The sequence below is a fragment of the Cydia splendana genome, chromosome 4, assembly GCF_910591565.1.
Source record: "Cydia splendana chromosome 4, ilCydSple1.2, whole genome shotgun sequence".
Lineage (NCBI taxonomy): Eukaryota > Metazoa > Arthropoda > Insecta > Lepidoptera > Tortricidae > Cydia > Cydia splendana.
The window spans coordinates 8,026,610-8,049,108 of NC_085963.1; the positions used below are offsets into that span (position 1 = coordinate 8,026,610).

Genomic DNA, 22,499 nt, shown 5'->3' on the forward strand with positions numbered 1-22,499 from the left:
CATTTCTATGGAAATCGTCACTCAATCCGCTACATATTTTTCCAAAAAAATGTATGACTGCCTGCTTCGAAGTGATACTTTATAGAATAAGGAATCCCTAAATTATATGAAAATTATATATTACTTGCCCTAGTTGCTAAGAGCAGGAAGAAATATAGCATAGATTGGACCTGGTGATCCGGCCCTTCCCTTTTTGGGGGGTAGGCACGGTACGATCTCAAGCTACCTGGCCAAATCAGCTTTGTTTGACCTTAGGAACAATCGTGCCAAGTTGCATCGCCTGAGACAAAAGTGCATACTCACTGCACATACTTACCCTATGAACACAATTTCAAAAAATGTAAATTTTGAAAGGTTTTATTTCGAAAACTACTAGATGTACAGAGACAATTCTAGTCTCGTATTGTAGCAAATTTAGTCCACTTTAAAAACGTCCTGAGAAGGCACTATCAAAAACTAGTCCTTTAGGGTTATAATAGCCTAAATCTAAAAGAAAACCGAAATTATCGCGGGTTTTTCGATATTTGACAAAGTTGCGTTCGGCGCTCGAAGTCACAAACTTGTATTATTCATTGGGCCAACATCATAAACACGTCTGCAAAAAATCTGAACTACCGGATTTAACGCAAACGCGAAATGTATAAAATTACTGTATTACTTACTATTTCAAACACAGATATAAAGCGCGGTTGGTTGAAACATTTAACTGTCTAAGGACCTAAGATTACTTTATAAAGTTTATAATTTTTGACTGCGACAAATAACGGAATTTTTATGAAATGCGCGTAAACCGATCCTGCAATGTTTTTAACTTATTTTTTGTTTGAAATTAAACTAAAGCACTACGCTTATATTATTTTACCATGGAATTTAAAAAAGTACCGCTAGTAACGCTTAAGTTTCTCACTTTTCAATATACAGTCACCACACGGGATTGTTCTGCCATTTGCGGTTCTAGCTAAATTGGAAATTCTATAGCGTAAGTATTGAACAACCGATTTAGCTAGGACCCTAAATGGCGCAAAAATCGCGGAGCGTGATGGTAGGTACATAACTACATATATATGCCACTTACCGCAATGAACAAGTACACTGGATGCGAGGCGTTCCCGGCGCCGCTGACGGTGATGGGCGTGACCGTGATGCTGTAGTTGCCGGGCGACATGTTGTGGAACACTATTCCACGCCCGTTGCTCTCGTAGTCCGTTTGTGGCACGCAACGCTGGTTTTTCACCCCGTACATCATCTGTGAGAATATATGGCGTTTTATGACAGTCTTTCGTGTCATGGAAAGTATATGAGCATTCTCATTATGTTGTTGTGGAGTAGACCATGACGAAACCCACGTCACGTTACCGTCCGGGAGCATCAGGTTCGACGGCATCTCGACTTCGCGCTATTACCATAGGACGTTAACAAGCTACAAGGCTCACCTTCGTGTTGTCCTCCACAGGCACTAGGTACACGGAGTAGGCCACGACGAAACCGTTGGGGTTGACGGGCGGGTCCCACGTCACGTTCACGTCCGGCAGCGTCATGTTTGACGGCAGCTCGTACGCCCGCACTTTGCTGACCATGTCCACGGAACCTGCAAGGTTTTGAAAAGTTAGAATAGAAGACTAGGAGAGCAGAATAAGTAAAATATTCCCCCGGACTGAGGTGAGTTATTATTATTTACAACCTAAACATTTTTGAATGTATATACATAATTATCGTTTTACGTTCTTCTGTGAAGTGAAACACATAAAACGAAAATAAAACTGTTAAAACAATCTGAAGTTTTGGTTTGAATGAAACATGCAAACAGAGTTTGATACTTAATATTAACATCAATTGTCACTGAAGCACAATTAATATATTTTCGGAAACAAATATATTTACGAGATTGTTTTATTATTCAAACTCGAAGCAGCGCGAATGTTGTACTCTGCGTTTCTCTTTGGGCTGCTGACCGCAACACGCCCACAGGGTGACGGTGTGCCACGAGAAGTGGCGCAGGTTTCCGACCAACAGACCGGTGTACTCACTCAGCTCAGTGGTCCGGAAGGTGTAGAAGGCGCGATCGGTGCAGCGCGTCTTCTTGAACTCCGCGACCGTCTCGTTGGGGTGCTGAGCACGGCACGCCCACAGGCTAACGGTGTTCCACGAGAAGTGGCGCAGGATTCCGACCAAGAGACCGGTGTACTCACTCAGCTCAGTGGTCCGGAAGGTGTAGAAGGCGCGGTCGGAGCAGCGCGTCTTCTTGAACTCCGCGACCGTCTCGTTGGGGTGCTGAGCACGGCACGCCCACAGGCTGACGGTGTTCCACGAGAAGTGGCGCAGGTTTCCGACCAAGAGACCCGTGTACTCACTCAGCTCAGTGGTCCGGAAGGTGTAGAAGGCGCAGTCGGAGCAGCGCGTCTTCTTGAACTCCGCGACCGTCTCGTTGGGGTGCTGAGCACGGCACGCCCACAGGCTGACGGTGTTCCACGAGAAGTGGCGCAGGTTTCCGACCAAGAGACCGGGGTACTCACTCAGCTCAGTGGTCCGGAAGGTGTAGAAGGCGCGGTCGGAGCAGCGCGTCTTCTTGAACTCCGCGACCGTCTCGTTGGGATGCTGAGCGCGGCACGCCCACAAGCTGACGGTGTACCACGAGAAGTGGCGCAGGTTCTCGATGGTCAACTCGCGTGTAGAGCCCGGCAGTGAGTAGTGTTGCGTACGCAGGAAGCCTGTGTACAAAAAAAAATGTATAAAGTGAAATTTAGGTAGGGTGAAAAGAAATGTGGGTAGGTAGTCTAGCTTTAATTTCATACAAACAGGCACCGATCATCACCTCTGACGCTCTAAAATCGTGTCGAGATATCTCAACAATAGAAAGCTCCTCAGTATCAATACAAATACAAATAATTTATTGACAAAAGTATAGTACAGTGGTTGTTCTTAAAGACTAAGAATTTATATAGAGACAAGTGGTTTACAAGGTTATTCACAGACGGTCTAGAACGCAAAATGACTAGTGTAATATTTTGCCTATATCCCTTTTAGTCTACATCGCGAACGGTCTAGAACGCAAAATCACCACTTTTTTATACCACTAGGGTAGGTTAGGTTCGTTAGTTATCTTCAAATGGCCGAAGGCCAAACAGCACAGAATAGGAGCCCCGCGACAGCGGGGCTTCGTCGACATCGCTAATGTAAAGATAAAACGACGAAAATGATGTAGGCATTTTGCGTTCTGGACCGTTCGCGATGTAGACTAAAAGTGATATAGGCAAAATATTACACTAGTCATTTTGCGTTCTAGACCGTCTGCGAATAACCCGTTAACAAATACCTGAACGATTCCCTGTGTTTCAGGCAGCGAAGGACAATATTAATTTATTTCTAATTATTCACTTAATTATAAACTATATGTGTTACACAATATAACTGTAATCACCTTAATAATAAAAAAGGAGTAGGTTCTTAAGTATTAAAAATCACAGTACAGTGGGTAAATCAATAATAACATATTTGAAATAAGAATGATGCATGATAGATGTTGCATCACTTTAAAACTAAAGATTTGGTTGAGCTATCTTTATTTTTCGTATTTAAATGACGTAAGTATTTAATATATGAATGACTACTTGGTTTTGGCCTGAACGTTTCAACGGGACAGTCGGTCCCGCTTTTTCTTGATATTCATTATCTACGTTTGAACTCAGAACGGTGCAGAAAAGACTCTAATGCGACGGGTAAAGGTTGAATTTACGCCAAGTTACCTTCGGGGTCTGTGCTATTTTCCTTCCAGATGGTGTCGGGACCGCCTTCAGGGGGCGTGACGATGACGAGCATGCTGCTCACGACGGTGTCGTCGATCGACCGCCGAATCCTGGTCTCTCGCTTGGATTTTGTCGTTTTCGTTTGTTTGACGTACACCTGGGAATAATAATAATTAATGGAATTATATATTTATTTACATACTAATTTCAAAGAGAATAGATAGTATAGAGGGGTCCTGTCATTGTCAATTTTGTAGTCACGGTACATTTACTGCCATCTATCGACACACGATTAAAACTTAAAATAAAATTGAAAATGTATAAAATAATCTAAATATGTTTACGGATAAATGATTCTTATTTTTTATTGTTCCATACTGACCCATGTTCTTTCACTGATATGTGTTAAAATTGTTAAATACCAAACGGTGTCGTTAACGCCATCTAGCCGAGAATAGGCCAAAGGTAATGGCGCCATCTATTCGAGAATGACTTTTCCTTGGCCGTCCGAGGCACGTTTTTTTCTTAGACTTTATTTATCTTATACGGAGTTATATATATCTCTGCTAATTTACAACAAAATATTATGCGCATAAGAACTTGTTCAATATTCAATATACTTAGAACAGAGCTTGTCTGCCCTTGAAAATAAAAAAGTAGGTATTCTACAAAGAGCATAACAACTAAGAAAAGGAAAACAGCGGCAATAGATTATTTTCCTAGAGGCAAATTAAATTAACTAGTAGTTCGCCCCGAACGGAGAACTCGCGGTTAACCAAAAATTATATAGCGATTGACTTTGTTGCACCTGCTTAGGTACCTACTCGTATAGTGCGACATAAAATAATAGAAAATAAATGAGGGCGCCACATTCTACGTAACTGTCACATTTTTGACGTAAAATGCTTACACATGGCAACAATTTAGTATGGATATTTTTGAGTTCCATTTTATTTAATTTCTACTATTTTATGTCGCTTTATAGGCGGCAATGGATCAAAGATCGCGTGGATTTATTGCTAGGTCTGTGGAGCCCTTAACTGATAGATTTAAGCAAAGAGTAGTATGTATAATATAGTTGAGTTGTAATTTTGAAGCGCCATTTAAAAGTTTAGCGTTAAGTAATATAGATGGCGCTATTTTTTCGAATAAAGGGCTTCGTATACGCAAAAAGAATAGATAGTAGGTATAGAGGGGTCCTGTCATTGTAAATTTTGTAGTCACTGTAAATTTACTGCCATCTATCGACACACGACTAAAACTCAAAATGAAAACGTATAAAGTTATCAAAAAATGTATATATATGGATAAATGATTTTATTATTTTTATATCATTTTGATCCATGTTCATTCACTGATATCTATGTGTTAAAATTGTTAAATATGAAACGGTGTCGTCACGCCATCTAGCCGAGGATAGGCTAAAGGTGTGTGCGGCATCTATTCGAGAATGACTTTTACTTGAATTCCGAGGCACGTTTTTTCCTTAGACTTTATTCGTCTTATACGAAGTTACATATGTCTTTGGTATACGGCTGTCCCTCCCCTGGATTTAAGTCACCACCATAGAGATTAAAATAAACTGTATCTGTGCTAAGCCGAAATATTTCCTGTCAAATGTCAAATACTTATATTATGTTTATTCTATTTTATTTTTCTCTTGATAATTATATCAAAATGGCAAATTTAAAAACGATATTATAAAAGTGTAAGTCGAGCACTTTCATTTGATACTAAACTCGAACATGTTTCTTGCAAAAAAATGACCAGAATAGCAAGACCTCTCACAAACAGCTTTTTGGCCTTCTAAGCTCTTCTAGCTCAATAACCCCTTGATCGGGCCTGCTCAACATTTAATGACTAAAATATAATGCCCGCGACTACACGTTTACCCAATTTCATTTAAATTAGAACAAATTTACTTAAGTTATTGAGTATCAAACTATCTTTTGACAGTTCAGCTTAAAAACATCGAAATGCCGGGACGTGCCGCTAGCCAGCCGCGTGTTCAAAGTCGAATGAAATAATTAAATTTACTTTTTGACGTTATTATTAACATTTTTACAGCTAGTGAGATATTTTTTTTTTAAGAATACAGTTTATCCTTATGCTGACCGTAACTTGCGGTTTTTGGACGCTTCATAAAAGGTTTTATTATGATGTTATATAAAATGTTTTTAGCAGTTATGCATTCACATAACGCAAATATACTGAAAAATCCGGTCAACCACGTTATTGCGCGTCATCAAAGCGTCAAAAGCACAGCTCACTTGTATCTTGCTCATTAAGCTGATTTGGCTTGTATAGGAAACACACTATAGGAAAGAGGTGAGGTGAGGTTTTCAACTAAATCAAAGATGTAGACATAGATTTCATCCAAATCGGTTCAGCGTTTATTGATTTCCCATACAATCCTACACCTTACCTTTCATTTTAAAGGAATTTTTTTGGAATAAATACTATCCTATGCTCTTCCCCGGGACTCAAACTATCTCTATACAAAAATTTATCTCAATCGGTTCAGCGGTTATTGAATCCCCATACAAATTTCCACCTTCCTTTTTACACCCTTTAGGGATTATTTTTGACATTAAAAGTATCCTTTGTTCTTCCCTGGGACTCTAACCATCTCTATACCAAATTTCAACTAAATTGGTTCAGCAGTTTAAGCGTGAAGAGGAATAAAAATAAAAGTATTTTTTTCATATTTTATGTGTTTTTACTTCGGAATGGTGCCGGAATTATATCACAAATGAATTCGGCATCCCCGATTTATACGAAAACGATACCAAACTTGGCCTAGTAACTAAAATGATATAGATATCAAGATAAAGTTGAGTAAAGTCATGAATGAATGAACGAATGAAATCTTTATTCCAGGCAACTAGTAATAGCATACCAAGTTCTGGAGATCATTCTCGAAGGCGATGGTGTCCATGCGCTCCTGTTCCGCCCGCGAGTCGAACTTGGTGGAGCGCTCGGTTTCCTCGCGGCACTGGCAGGTGCCATTCTTCGCGTCGCCCGTCATCGACGTCTCGTCCTTTTGCGGCACTTCGGATTTCGCGGCTATGATGTTGGCTAGCAGGCTCGCTGGAAAAATGAAGGTATTTTAGTCGAACTGCGTATTATTTAATGAGTATTTACTATTAGCCAAACCGAAAGGTTGTGATTTAAATAATCTATATTTACGGACGACAGGGGCAAGAATTTCATGATCAAAATATTTTTTTCAAACTGCTGTCAGTATACTGCTGCTTACTAACTCTAGATATCAGTATAATTTACTAGTTATGGTGTCACATTACAAACTCATGATCTTGGGCAGGTTGTAGCTGTTGGCCTGCACCTCCTGCACCTCCTGCATCGTCGAGTACGTACTCGACGATGGTGCCGTTGGGCCGCACGGGGGGTCACGACCACGGTCACGTGTTGTGTAGCGCGCGAGACAGTTTCAAACGTTTTACTAGTTATGGTGTCACATTACAAACTCACGGTTGCTGCAGTAGTCGATGCTGCTGGCCATGATCTTGGGCAGGTTGTAGCTGTTGGCCTGCACCTCCACCACGTACTCGACGGTGGTGCCGTTGGGCCGCACGGGGGGCGTCACGATCACGGTCACGTGCTGTGTAGCGCGCGAGACAGTTTCAAACGTTTTACTAGTTATGGTGTCACATTACAAAATCACGGTTGCTGCAGTAGTCGATGCTGCTGGCCATGATCTTGGGCAGGTTGTAGCTGTTGGCCTGCACCTCCACCACGTACTCGACGATGGTGCCGTTGGGCCGCACGGGGGGTCACGACCACGGTCACGTGTTGTGTAGCGCGCGAGACAGTTTCAAACGTTTTACTAGTTATGGTGTCACATTACAAACTCACGGTTGCTGCAGTAGTCGATGCTGCTGGCCATGATCTTGGGCAGGTTGTAGCTGTTGGCCTGCACCTCCACCACGTACTCGACGATGGTGCCGTTGGGCCGCACGGGGGGTCACGACCACGGTCACGTGTTGTGTAGCGCGCGAGACAGTTTCAAACGTTTTACTAGTTATGGTGTCACATTACAAACTCACGATTGCTGCAGTAGTCGATGCTGCTAGCCATGATCTTGGGCAGGTTGTAGCTGTTGGCCTGCACCTCCACCACGTACTCGATGATGGTGCCGTTGGGCCGCACGGGGGGCGTCACGACCACGGTCACGTTGTGCTGCGCGCGCGAGTCCTCTCGCACCGTCACCGTGGGCGGGCTGGGACCTGCCACCATGAAACATTTCATTTTATGAGTTCATCTAAACTTCGTATAATGTAGATGGCGATGTGAAACTCCGTAGATTAAACCATTAAACCTGATAGTGAAAATGTGATGTTTGACAAAACATATGGCACCATACAGCGCATACTTCAGCTATCAAAATCGGGGGCACGATTATAACATAACCTTTCCAAATAATAATCCATAACATAACATAACATTTGGTATGTTTGTGTATGCCCCTACATATTCACCCCTCACAGTATATTCAATTTGTTTTTATAAGTTAATTTAAACCAAACTTACGTCCGGGTAAAGTTTTGAAGTATATAATGGGGCTTTGCGCCCCCTTGGTGTTATCCATGCGCGTGGTGAAGGTCTTCACGTAGGCCGCGTACCGCGTGTCCGGAATGAGGTTGGCGACTACTTTGAACAGCATCTGCCGGTCGCAGCCGCTCAGAGGCGACGTGCGGTTGTCTTCGATGGCGAAGTCGATCACGTTCCATCTATAAACAACATTCATTTGTGGGCATAATAGTACCAAAGTTTTTTAACTTTCTAATAGTGTTCTGTCTAGAAAGGAGACCGACAGCGGCTTGTTGCTTTTATCTTACTTATATAAAGAGAAAGTTGAAGACGAATGAAGGCAGATGAATGGATATTATTTAACTGAATCAAGTTTTTCTTGTCACTCTTTGCCATGATTACGTTACCCTGGGCAACTTTTAATATCCTGATTATATTGGAATCTATCAAACATGATTTTTGATGGTAGTTTTTTATAAGCCTTTTTCGCAATAGGTATATACAATCTACTAAGCATGTTGCTAGACCGTCAGCGTGAGCATTTCTTCTAACAAACTGTGTGACTATTCTTCCCTGGACAACGGATCAGAATAAAGGCTCCGTCACACAGGCGCGTTTTAAGGGCGGCGCGTGAGCGGGGCGCACCGCTTGTACATATAAAATGCTCACGCCCCGCCCGGAAAACGCGCCTGTGTGACGGAACCTTAACAACACAAGTTAATCCACCCATTTGTTTTTTTGAACAATTTGAGATCAATATATCAATCCCTCTGCTTTGCCTTAAGGCTGATTGGTAGAAAATGCCTTTTGGCATTAAGTCCGTCTTTTGTAAGATAAGTTTTCTTTTGTGCAATAAAGTGTAAATAAATAATTAAATTATTCAAATATCAGAAGTGGGATATAAAATGAAAAGAATACCAACGTGTCAGAACAGGCGTCGCGCTGCTCGTAAAGCGTGACGTTGCGGTCGGTCATGATGTAGTAGAGCGAGTAGCCGAGGAGTTTGCGAGAGTCCGGGACGCAGTAGGGGTTCCAGCTGAGGACCACTCTGTCAGTTTCGAAGCGGGTCGGCGCCAGCGTGAGGACTTCCTGGTTGCCTGTAATGGAATGCGTTGCGTTATTGCACGATACCGATATCACTGTTGAAGTCACAGACTACACAGATACCATCTTAAAAAGCGTTTACGAAGATCGCGATATCACCAGTGCAAATTCATTTGGAAAATGCAAGTTCACGAGCACTACGAGCAGCACCACCGTGCACAGAGTTGTAGCCTACACCATTTTATGCTGCAACAGCCCGTGTTAATTCCTAAATTTTTGAAATTTTCTTTGCAGATCGTAAACAGGAATTCGGCTGAAATATGCGATACGTGCGATGACCCCCATTCGTCATAATGCTTCATCGTTGAGGTGATATGTGGTTAAAGTATTCGTAATAACGAAGACCGTTATTACGTCTACTTTAACCACATATCACTTGAATAATAAAGCAGACATAATATGACTGTCTTGAACTAATATTATTCTTATTAGGTGGTCCCACTTTCTGCTCTTAATAGAAAAATAAGTTCGATATTACTTTTTAAGAAAAATGTGAGTAGTAATAGCCCAACCCTAGTAAAATTATGTAGGTACTTTCCGCGTATATTACATATAACTATTACATATGTACTTACAAAACGCTTCATCGCCATTATCGTTTTCTATATTCGGCTCGTTCTTGTAGGGGATGTTTTTGAGCATATTGATCTCACTGGGGCACAGTTTGGGGTTGAACTGTATGACGACCTTCCCCCTGATCTCTAGCGTCTTGTTTTCGGCCTTCCGCTTCTCCCAGTCCCACAGGAGTTCCAGGTTCCGATTGTTGTATATCGTTAACGCTTCGGTGCTGAAAAAAGTTGTATTCGTTAGAGGTGTTTTGTTTGTCATTTTTGAGCTCAAGTTAGACTTCTATAGTTATTCTAGTTCGTTGATTTTTAGAGTCCCGTACATGAAGGGTAAAAACGGGACTCTATTACTAAGACTCCTCTTCCGTCTGTCTGTCTATTTATCTGTCTGTCACCAGGCTGTATCTCATGAACCGTGATAGGTACAGTTGAAATTTTCACAGGTGATAAATTTAGAATAGAAGAATAGAATAGTTTTTTTCTCAAAAATGGACGGCAAAGTCGACTTTGCCGTTTAAAAAATAGGTCGCGAAGCGCGTAGTTTATGGTCAGTCAAAAATTAAAAAGTTAAAAACATTGCAGTCTCGATTTTGGGACTGCAATGTTGCATACAAACTCCATTATTTGTCGAGTTCCAAACTTTTTAAAAGTTGAAATGGCCATATCAAATGAAGACACAGGCCCATTAAACAGCCAAACAGATAATTAGTACCGCGACTATTTAGCTGTCTCAAATAGGTTGGCGTATTTTCGGCAGAAAAATACACTTCTATTTTTTTATTAAAAAAATAAAAAGGCGGCAAAGCTAATTTTTTCAATTGTTTCTACTTTTTTCCGTGAAAATATATACGTAAGAACGTTGCCTTTGTAAAATATTTCTATGATATTTATATTTCTTGCACCATTTTTGAGAAAAGCACTATATATGACTCGGCTGGAAGGCTACTTGCTGGCTTCGGATTCAATTAAACGGACTCCCAAGGTCGTCCGTTTAAAACGAATCCTCAGCCTGCAAGTAGCTGCTTCCGAGCCTCGACAATAATGTACTATTATTCATAAACACACAGCCCATAGACAATATAGACATGTATAGAAAAAACATAGTGAAAAATGAAGTGTCACGAAATGGCCCCATCTCAGCATGTTGCTGGCGACTTCCAGACATGAGACCATCAAGTGAGAAATAATATTTCTGTTGCCGCTATAACAACAACAACTAAAAACAGAATAAAATAAATATTTAAGTGGGGCTCCCATACACCAAACGTGTTTTTTTTTTGCGTAATGGTAAGGAACCCTTTGGCCGGTTTTTTCTTTATTTTTTAAAAACATAGTAACCACAGCCTTAGCACACTCACCTGTTAGCTTTAGGATTGGCTATGATCCGTTCGATCTTGTCCAGGAACATGAGTGACACCAGCGGCATAGACTGGAAGATTTTGAGCCGTCCTCGGATCTCGCGGACGTCGCTCATGGCCGCCTCGAGGGTAGCCACGATGTTGCCTGTAGTAAAATAGTATATTAGTAAATATTTATCGATATTTTTTACAGATTTTAATTCATCGGATTTTATTCGGATTACTCGGAGACTATAAATCCAATATTGAGGCGAAGGCAAGCGAAGGCAACAGGTAACTCGCCATGTAATCAATCCATTTGTATAGTGTGTAGCTTTCAAATAGAGCTCGACGGCTAATCCTATTGTCTAATGTTAAGTAAAACCGCTCGTGCTACGTGCCACAACCACCTGCATAAAAAATACGTACTTCGGTTACTGAGTGCCGGCGAGTCGAACGCTACAGAACCAGTCTAAAATGTGTCATCGAGACGCGTAACAAAGGCGCGTTATCGGAGAGCGCACCTACACTGGTTTTTTGAGCGTTGGACTAGCCCGCGCTCAGGTGCCAAATAGAATAACTAAGACCCTTTTTTGCAGGTAAGTAGCACGTGCGGTTTTACTTAACAATAGACAATAGGATTAGCCGTCGAGCTCTATTTGAATGCTACACACTATACTAATTGTTTTCATTGCAATATGTCTAGGCGGTTCACAATGTATCCTCACGCCGCTTCTGTGTGCGAGCGGGACTCTGCTATAATACGTGCATAACGCTGCCACGTTCACACATCGGAGCGGCGTCATAGTGAGTATTTTCGAGGCCAGGGTCTCACCGGTGGCCGGCAGCGAGATGGTGAGGTCCCCGTTGATGATGGTGCAGCCGCGGAACCGGTCGGCCGCGGCGGCGGAGTCGATGTTGCCGCCGCTGCACTGCCGGCTGCACCCCGACGCGGGACACCGCACGCACTCCGCTCTTCTCGTATCGCCAGACTGAGGACAACGGTCATTTCTTAAGCCTGTGCCAGACGGTGGACAACCACAGTTTCTGCAACATGACCTTGGTAGAAAAACAGTGGTTTTAAGCCATGTAGCAAGTGGTTGAAAACTAATTCTGCATGACCTTAAAACGCCCTTGGCAGACAGGCGTGCTCTGCCAACCATACAAATTTGAGCTTGTTGTAAACCATGTAGACAGCCGCGCTTCTACCTCGCTTCTACCAAGGTCACGTTGCAGAAACTATGGTTGTCTACCGTCTGGCACAGGCTTTAAGCTTTCGCGACAAACTTGCATGCGCGGGAAGAGAGGCGCGTTACGAGCTGAAGGATGTCCTGCTCCTAACGCACCAGAATAGCGTCCTACTCACTGCTACGGGGCTTAGCATCAGGGGGTCTCCGTGTCCACTACACGAAGCAGTAAGAGATTTGAAAACTTAGCTGGGTTTTGTGGATGAGCTGGGGTTAACTTAGGATTTGAGGAAAATGCCCAGTAAACTAAGTAACTATTCGTCGGTCGTCTAGCGATCTTAATCTATGTAGCTGACGTCGTGTGACTGTATGGCAAAGGCTCACCCAAATTGTTTCTCCTATCTAATAAAATAGATGTTTATCGACTTGTAAACTGCATGGTATGATATCTAAACTAGTACTAATACCGACACAAAAGTTCTGGTTTAAAAATATCTAAGTTCAGGATCTAAACATGTAGTAACTATAACACTTTAAACTCTCGCGTTTTGTACACATATTTAATTACACAAACGGGTCTACCGCGATATTATTTACCGCATTTTAATAAACGAATTTCGGGTAGTTTAGTGTTGTTTTATTTAGGTATATCTTCGTTGACATTTACTGGGACGTCAGTCTTTCCGTGACCACAGCTGGTGCAACTAAGCTGAAACGTCGGAATTTAAGGTAAAAACAATGAAATTATATCGCGGTAGACCCGTTCGTGTAATTAGATAAGTATGTAGTAACTAGTTGCAGTTACTGTCTTGGTGTACGGCTGAAGCAAAATCGTTTATACCTCCTGGAATCCGCTCGGACAGATGTAGACGCACTTGGCGCCCTCTCTCGAGTCGTTTAGCGTCTTGTACGCCAGGATGTTGATCTCTTGCCGGTTGCTGGCGTCGTCGTTCAGCGGCTTCATTGCGCGGCACTCTAACTCGCTCACGCAACGGCGGTACAGCTGTAAGTAAATATTATATTACATTATAACAGATCAAAGTGACTCGAAGTGATATATGCCCAAAAACAAATGGAATCAACTGATTTCTGTAAAATCCTTTCTTTTTAAGTCCTTCTTTCATGAAAAATTTATCGTATAAATGTTCGATAGGATGTCATTGACGCATTTGCGGCTTTTTGCCGTAGCCTAGCGAATTAGTAGTCCTTGGTAAGGTGCATTGGAGATATTGGAAAGCGGGGTAGGTTTAGAAAATTACAAATACATATCTACTAAACTAGAAGCACTTTCTACTGTGACAACAGTACGCAAGATGTCAAGATGAGCGTTTCAGTAGTCTAAGTATTGTCAAAATATAAAAAGCTTCTGATTTAGTCGTTATTAACGATAATCGCGCTTTCAAAGTTCAGGGCACCTTATAATTTTAAGAATAATTTTAGTTATACCTTATACATGTTGGAGGGGCAGTCTTTGACACACTTGCCGTAGCCGAGCGAGTAGTCCTTGCACACGCGGCATTGGTCCGGGCCGGACCCGTCGCAGCCGCCGAGACAGTGCGAATCGCAGCAGGTCTTGTTGTCATCGAGTTTAACTAGTTACCTTATACATGTTGGAGGGGCAGTCTTTGACGCACTTGCGGTTCTTGCCGTAGCCGAGCGAGTAGTCCTTGCACACGCGGCACTGGTCCGGGCCGGGCCCGTCGCAGCCGCCAAGGCAGTGCGAGTTACAGCAGGTCTTGTTGTCATCGAGTTTAACTAGTTACCTTATACATGTTGGAGGGGCAGTCTTTGACGCACTTGCGGTTCTTGCCGTAGCCGAGCGAGTAGTCCTTGCACACCCGGCATTGGTCCGGGCCGGGCCCGTCGCAGCCGCCGAAGCAGTGCGAGTCGCGGAAGGTCTTGTTGTCATCGAGTTTAACTAGTTACCTTATACATGTTGGAGGGGCAGTCTTTGACGCACTTGCGGTTCTTGCCGTAGCCGAGCGAGTAGTCCTTGCACACGCGGCACTGGTCCGGGCCGGGCCCGTCGCAGCCGCCGAGGCAGTGCGAGTTACAGCAGGTCTTGTTGTCATCGAGTTTAACTAGTTACCTTATACATGTTGGAGGGGCAGTCTTTGACGCACTTGCGGTTCTTGCCGTAGCCGAGCGAGTAGTCCTTGCACACCCGGCATTGGTCCGGGCCGGGCCCGTCGCAGCCGCCGAAGCAGTGCGAGTCGCGGAAGGTCTTGTTGTCATCGAGTTTAACTAGTTACCTTATACATGTTGGAGGGGCAGTCTTTGACGCACTTGCGGTTCTTGCCGTAGCCGAGCGAGTAGTCCTTGCACACCCGGCATTGGTCCGGGCCGGGCCCGTCGCAGCCGCCGAAGCAGTGCGAGTCGCGGAAGGTCTTGTTGTCATCGAGTTTAACTAGTTACCTTATACATGTTGGAGGGGCAGTCTTTGACGCACTTGCGGTTCTTGCCGTAGCCGAGAGAGTAGTCCTTGCACACCCGGCACTGGTCCGGGCCGGGCCCGTCGCAGCCGCCGAGGCAGTGCGAGTCACAGCACGTCCTGCCGTCGTCGAGGCAAGAGCTGTTGCCGCAACTCGAGGGGCACACTGAAAACGAAATATAAAAATAGCCTATAGCCTCATGAGACAATAAACACTCCGTGTCAATCTAATTACAACCTTTCATAAACCACTTAAAGTAGCATTACTTTTGTTTCATTGGTTTCTCAAACAAACGAAATTCATAATAATTTACTATACATCAAGGTTCAAACTAATAAAAACAGGAAAATTGAGGCCTTACGTTTACGAAGGATAGAATTAGGTGTGTAAATAAATGTAAACAAACAAACCTCTTAGGTCACCAGCAAATTATATGTATTTTATAATTTATGAATAATATTTGTGCCAGCCGGCACAATCTTATCGGCGCGTGACGATGGTGAAATAATTTGGCTTGTTTGTATACAATTTACATTTATTACGTAGGTACCTACTCGTATAGACAGGGTTTCGCATTTCAAGAAGAATATAATAAATGATTAAGGAATTGAATTAGACACAGGTATAAAATATCTATAGGTATGTATACTTACGGACTACTAGTACATGGGTAAGAAACAATAATTACGTACGAGTAGATTATAATTTCATGATTACGAATATTCTCATCTGACTGAGATCATATAATATTCATAATGTACAATAAAAGCAGGTAACTTTAGTCCACAACTTACAACTATGGTCCAAGTTCAAGTTCCAGTAAAATTAGTTTAAATATTTTTCAAATTATAATGAGTAGGTATCAAATTTTTAAAAAACCATTAGTATAGGTATCCTAAGCAACAAAATAAATGTAACGAGTACAAATCAAAAATGCTCGGCTCGTTGATAATCGACGTTAATAACTGGACCATAAGTTGTATTATAGGACTATATAGTTACCTGATTTTACGGTAATTAAAGTGTCACAGATCATAAATTTAGTGTTCAAAAAGTAGTGCATTAGCATTCAAGCAACTGGAAATAACGTCTTTTTACATAACCATCACATTCACAGAGCGTATCAGTTATGCAGCCAGAAAATCTCTTTCAAGTATAAACTTCATTTTAGCTTGAAAAGCTGACCCCGCTACGGGCGACCCCATGAATACCAATAACCCGTCGCTTTACATGTAACGTTGCACTGCAATTTAAGTAGGAGATTTATGTAGTGCAGTTTGTTAGGCCATGCAACCAAGCGTGGGAGACCATACACGGATTCGCAAACATGCTATAAATAACGCGCGTGGGGGGAGAGCCTTAATAAACCTTTATCTTTATTTGTTACCGGACCAGTTTACAAATTAACCCCTCGACCGCCGCGGATGGAACTAAAAGACGTTTTAGGCGGTTGCTTTGATAATGAAATGGTATTGCAAAAGGTATATAGGTACAAGAGTTTCGTAAAATAAAACAGGCAAGGGGCAAAATCCAAAAAAAGGGAAAGGTAATCCAACACTAACTAATCTTAACGTTAGGTTCATGAAGACATAAATAATTTAATACCTAAATAAAATTTTGCACTCACTAATTTATTATGATAAAATGAGCACTTCACTTTGCCTACATGGGTGTCTTCATCCCAGTCAGAAGAACAACGGCCAACTTTCGCATCAATCAGTTCATGTTCAGTCAGCAGCGAAAATAGCTGAACGGGTGAGGAAAGTTTTGCTCTAATCATTTCTGATTTCTTTACCTGCTTTGTAACTTCTGCTGCTGTTTGTTCCTCTGATTGCTTACCTTTCTGGCAATGTTTCTCGTTCCAACACAGCAGCCGGCCGCTGTCGTCGGCGGGGCAGGAACCGGAGTGCCGCGGGTCCCGGTCGCGGCCCTGGGCGTCAGGGCACAGCCCGCACAGTCGGCTGTCGTAGTTACCCTGCAACACAAACTATTTGTACATACTTTGTCCGCTTAGAAGTCGTAAGGCTGTACTCTCTAGTCTCTACCCTTCCCTTGTCCGTATTCCCGTACTAGCTTTTATTCCTCGTTATAACCTCCAAACTCCAAAGGCGTGATTCCCGGGACGTAATATAACCTACAGCTATCAGTATGTCCAACCAATTCAGTTTACTTGTTGTAATTAAGAGATATACATCAAAACAGGTTAATTAGGAAAACTATTTGTAAAACGTGCTGGGCTATTTAACAATTACATCTACTGTATAATAACACGCTTATACCGGAATTAAAACAAGTAAAGTAAGCAATTTATTATCATTATCAAACATCAAATTACGTATTACATATAAATATGTCAATATAAACACGTATAACCTACCCAAGCCTGTTGATATGGACTTATTGACCGCGGATCAGGCCAAAATGTGGTCGAATTACAGATTAAAACCACTCAATGCCACACGCGAGTCAAAAATGCTCGAAGCCCGTGCCATACCCGAGAAATTGAACAACTTACACGCCAAAACAGATTAACCTAATGTAACCTCGAAAACAGCCAGACACGCCACAAAAAATACAGTGAATTAACGTAAGTTAATTACTGTAAACGTGAATTACTATTGAAAGGTGTCGGCATAAACATTAACATGCGTTAATAACAGCACTTCATGACATACGGGGTCTAAAAATGCACGTACATGTTTTTTGCAACGCCGATTGAGACGAAATAATCTCACGGTCCGTGGTAGGAAGGCTAGGAACCACTTTAATATAACAATGTGCCGGCTTAGCTGTCATTAACCCATTATTGACCACACGAATTGCTCACCTATCCGCTCATGTCATTGTTTGTTCTTTTAAATTCGTTTGTATGACAGCGTTGATAACGTTTGATGGAATGCTTGCGTTAAATTGTTGATTGTTTGGTATGTGACGTTTATTAAAAAGTCCACTCATGCCCAGTCATGTATTAAATAAAAGGTCAGAGTTTGTTGAGGCGTAGTATCCTGCCCCCGTTAAACCTTTCATGCGCTAACCTTGTGAGTTGGTAAATTTAAGACGGAGATAAATCAAGAAGCGATTAGTTTTATACAAGGCAAGACTACAGATACACGCGTCCTCATCGGCGGGGTATTTCCTACAAAGGGAACGCGCAAATTCTGATATTTAGATTGCTATTCATTTCAAAGAACAGCGCGCGGAATCCCCCTCTAAAGTAATCTCGTTGTTTTGTACATATATATAATAAATTGCTTAGGCACTGTTGTAACATAGACGGTCTACGAATTACCAACTCTTACTTGCTTTTAAGGTTGTAATTATGTTTTAAGCTCGTAACAGATTTCAACGGTAATAAATAGGTACTTACTTCAGAACAGTACGGACTCAAGTTTCGGTGGGAGATGCAAGAAATGCAAATAATTGCATCATTACTTCTGATTGTGACCATTAGTGCAGTTTGATGCAAAACACATATGTATGCTTGGATAATCACGTACTGTACGTAGGTACCCAATCACGTAAAAACTTTAAACCTGGAATAAGATATGACCCCATATTTATTCCGAGAATCACACCCTAAAAATATAAAATAGGTAAAGGAAAAATTAGGTAGTGAATATGATAAATAGTAAGATAAGTATTGATTTTAATAATAAGCCGTGTGTGATGGTTCTGCTTTTAAGAGCCGGCCGGTCGCCCTTGGCTGGATTGAGCCGCAGGCCAATGTCAAACATTGTTTTACGTTGAAAGTCTATTCTACGGTGATGGATGCTGGCATAGCAGAGCATCCCATGGACTGTGAAATATTATTTATTTATTTATTTATTTATTTATTTATTACTATTCGGAGATCCAACAGCTGTTAACATGTTAATAGGTTTTATAAATGTGATACAAGAAGCCAATTACAGGTTCTCACCAGTAAATACAGATTAACAAAAACAATTGGTGGTTAGCACTATTGCACTACACATACATTTCAACGCCAAAGGCAGAGTAGCAAATTTTGAATTCGTATTACTAAAGAAGATTCAAAAGAAATACAGATTAACAAAAACAATTGGTGGTTAGCACTATTGCACTATACATTCATTTCAACGCCAAAGGCAGAGTAACTAATTTTGAATTCGCATTACTAAAGAAGATTCAAAAGAAATAAAGAAAAAACACAGCACAATGAAATTTCACATTCCACTAAGCCATGCTCATTTAAAGAACACCACAATTAATTAATTAATTAATTTTAGATTTATAAATTGAAATAGATGTCATACACGAACCAAAAGTGTCCAAGGCATTTCTGCATTCGAGACAGACGCCTCAACCACTCGGCTCCCGAGTCACAGCAGCATAAGTCGAATTTTCTCGAGTAGTTATATGCAATTATGCAATCTCAGGCTTTCGGTGCCCTTTCCTAGGAATGCTGTGAAAAAAGATTGTTAAGTTGTAAGCTCACCTTTATAACGTTGTTCTCAGCTCTCTCGCCCATGATCTTGCTCCAGTCTATAGTGTTGACATAGCAGAGCCGGTCGTTGTGTTGGATGCGCACCGAGCCCCGCTCGATGTGCGTCAGCGACCGAAGGCCCAGGGACTGTCGAAATGTATGCTTTTATAAACAAGTAAGGACATATTGAGGCTTCTACAGACCTTGCAACAAATGCGATTGATTGGCATGCGATTTTAGATCATTGCTGGCTAAGTAGGAGCAACGAATTCAACCGAACGATGAAATGCCGCAATCTATTGAAACTCGCATTCGATTATCGTTGACGTTTGGAGAGGTCAAATATGTAAATAAATACAAAGGGATAATCTTAGGGCAAGTTCTTATTGCGCGCTTAGTTTATGTAGGCCTTGACGGCTACTATGTATATTATCGTTGACGTTTGGAGAGGTCAAATATGTAAATAAATACAAAGGGATAATCTTAGGGCAAGTTCTTATTGCGCGCTTAGTTTATGTAGGCCTTGACGGCTACTATGTATAAGTATTTCAGCGTTCACACTACATGGCCAGGTAGTAAGTTGCATTGCCGGTTATTGAACGAACCTTTTCACAAATCAAACCGCTCTCACAATAGTCACACTCTTTAAGTCGTGTATTGCTGACACGTCTAGCACAATTTCTTAGTCTCGCGCGACTTGACATAAGAAATCGTAAAGCAATTTAAGCAATGATTGATAGGCGTGCAGCTGCAGACCTATACATTATATTTTTAGATACTGTTGAGATTAGAAAAGTATATTAAATATATACCTACGGAAATCTTCCACGAATCGGAAGCAGATGTTCACGCTTGTCACGCAAATAGAGATATTTGCCCTTATAAGAAGTATAAGTACCTACAGGATCACTGACTTCCTACTTTAGCCGTTAGTTAAAAAAAAACGGACAAGTGCGAGTCGGACTCGCCCACCGAGGGTTCCGTACTTTTTAGTATTTGTTGTTATAGCGGCAACAGAAATACATCATCTGTGAAAATTTCAACCGTCTAGCTATCACGGTTCATGAGATACCTACAGCCTGGTGACAGACAGACAGACGGACAGTGGAGTATTAGTAATAGGGTCCCGTTTTTACCCTTTGGGTACGGAACCCTAAACATATAAGCACAATAGCTCAGTAATTAGAAACATAACAGCACTCGCGGTTGGGACAATACGATAACGAATGTTGCGCTATGGGCTGCCCCAAATAACGGAAACAGTGTGAGGTTTTTTCTATTAATTAAGCGTATCGATAGAACTATTTCCACTGAAATTCCTACAGTTTTTAAATGTGTCAAATATGAAAAATGAAGCAATTGTATAGAGTTTATGGTTGCATTTTTAGACAGTTTGTTATCTAATATAATATTGTAATAGAATGCAGCAGGTATTCCAGATATTATAGTACATGTTTTTAGCAATTTGCTTACTAAATTAAGACATCGATAGAAGCGAAAAAAAAGTAGGTCGCAAGACCTAGCATATAGTTTTTTTTATACCTAGACTAACGTAGATAGCGCAATTTCTATGAAATATTAGATTTTTTTCAGTGAATTGACGAAATCTTCTTCCAATAACGAATATTGCCATGCAAGTTTTTTTGTTGAATTGTCTAAATCGTGAAACGTGCTGCTTGGTCAAGCAATGCGAACCCATGAGAGCGACAGCGGCAAGCCACCCGTCGCCGTCGGTATAGTACACATGTATAATTACCACAAGGTTCTCATTATCAAAGATTACGACTGAGTAGTCTTTGTACAACTGCAGCCCGCGGACCACAGACAGGTTGGGAAACAGGTCGCCGAGGTTGCCGACGTGTTGCATTCTGTAAACAAGCGGAAAAAATATAAACAAACCCCCTTATCCATAAAATTTAGCAAACCACTGTAAAATTTTGTCTCAGTCATTAAACAAACAAATGCCGAAATGACAGGTAACGTCTGTGTTGACTGTAAAGTCCTATACCTACAGCACAGACCAACCCCGAGGCGGTTTTCTGTGACCTACAGCAATCACAAATATAAGGTTTATATACTATAAGGTTTGGCAATGCAGTCTTCTGCCTAAGGTTCTCCATCGAGTCCTTGTCATGTTAGTGTACACCCGCTTTGATATCTCGACGCCATATTTGATATCTGGTCTCATCAATTGAACACAAGGAAATTAGTCAAAGCCTTGCAAGATTTGAACTGCACAAAACCTTATAAAGAGGAATAGGTCTCACCTATAGATGAGGATGTAGCCGGTGACCTCGTACAGCTCGGGAAAGGTCATGTTGTAGTATTTGGGAGAGACATGCTCCATCAGGACGATGCTGAGCTGTCCCTCGATGATGCGGCATCCTTTCAGCTTCTGCATGGACTCCGGGTTGTTCCTGATGTCCATCGATTGACATACTGTAACAAAGGAGAGAAAGTTTTACTTAGAGAGAATGTTTAATACCCCGGCCACATACTCGACGAGTGGCATGGGAAGTAGCGAGGGAAGTAGGCAGAGACGTAGTGTGGCCGCGCTACTCGTCATGCCGCTCGTCATGCTCCTCGTCATGTCATGCCCACCGCGTCCTATTTTGTCGGTTTTTTGGCGCGAGTCAAAGGACCGGCAAGGAGCGTAGCGATTAATCGCGCGAGTAGGGCAGTGTGTGGCCGGAGCGGGTAACATCGAGTCAGCGCGAGGAGCAGAGCTAGGAACAGCGCGATGAGCATAATTTGACCGAGGTATTAGCTCATCGGAATGTGAATTGTACTCGTAGCATTAATTTAGGTGATGGATGAAGTTTCTAATAGGTACCTACGCCTTGTTTTGGCTGTATTTTTACAAGCATTTTGTTTAACTTGCAATGTTTGTATGTATAGGGTCAAAATTAGTCTCACTTCTCATTATTCGATTGAGCTGAAGAATACGTAAGTTAGGTGACAAACATCAGTGTCAGTCAGAAAACCCAAAAAACATCCATTCGGTTTTTTATAATTTATAACGTAATGTAATTTGCATAGAATAGTGTTAAACAACAATATATATGCAAAGCCAAAAAAAAACATAAATTTTCAATGTCTGCATCATCGGTAAATAAAAACGCTAGTTGTATTTAA

At 41.8% G+C, this 22,499-nt stretch overlaps 1 protein-coding gene across 1 annotated transcript in view; it reads right to left on the bottom strand.

The window, feature by feature from the left end:
- Positions 1–22,499, bottom strand: part of LOC134789841 (insulin receptor-like) — a 154,900-nt gene that overhangs the window by 9,036 nt on the left and 123,365 nt on the right. The window contains exons 3-19 of the mRNA XM_063760507.1: positions 21,632–21,803; positions 21,121–21,232; positions 19,377–19,511; positions 16,760–16,895; positions 14,904–15,085; positions 13,330–13,491; positions 12,137–12,293; positions 11,323–11,467; positions 9,974–10,185; positions 9,217–9,391; positions 8,295–8,494; positions 7,811–7,990; positions 6,643–6,833; positions 3,744–3,900; positions 2,514–2,708; positions 1,434–1,588; positions 1,076–1,246 (exon numbers count right to left, since the gene is read on the bottom strand). Of these exons, the coding sequence (XP_063616577.1) occupies positions 1,076–1,246; positions 1,434–1,588; positions 2,514–2,708; positions 3,744–3,900; positions 6,643–6,833; positions 7,811–7,990; positions 8,295–8,494; positions 9,217–9,391; positions 9,974–10,185; positions 11,323–11,467; positions 12,137–12,293; positions 13,330–13,491; positions 14,904–15,085; positions 16,760–16,895; positions 19,377–19,511; positions 21,121–21,232; positions 21,632–21,803 (2,837 nt within the window). The remainder of the gene's footprint in view (positions 1–1,075; positions 1,247–1,433; positions 1,589–2,513; positions 2,709–3,743; positions 3,901–6,642; positions 6,834–7,810; positions 7,991–8,294; positions 8,495–9,216; positions 9,392–9,973; positions 10,186–11,322; positions 11,468–12,136; positions 12,294–13,329; positions 13,492–14,903; positions 15,086–16,759; positions 16,896–19,376; positions 19,512–21,120; positions 21,233–21,631; positions 21,804–22,499) is intronic.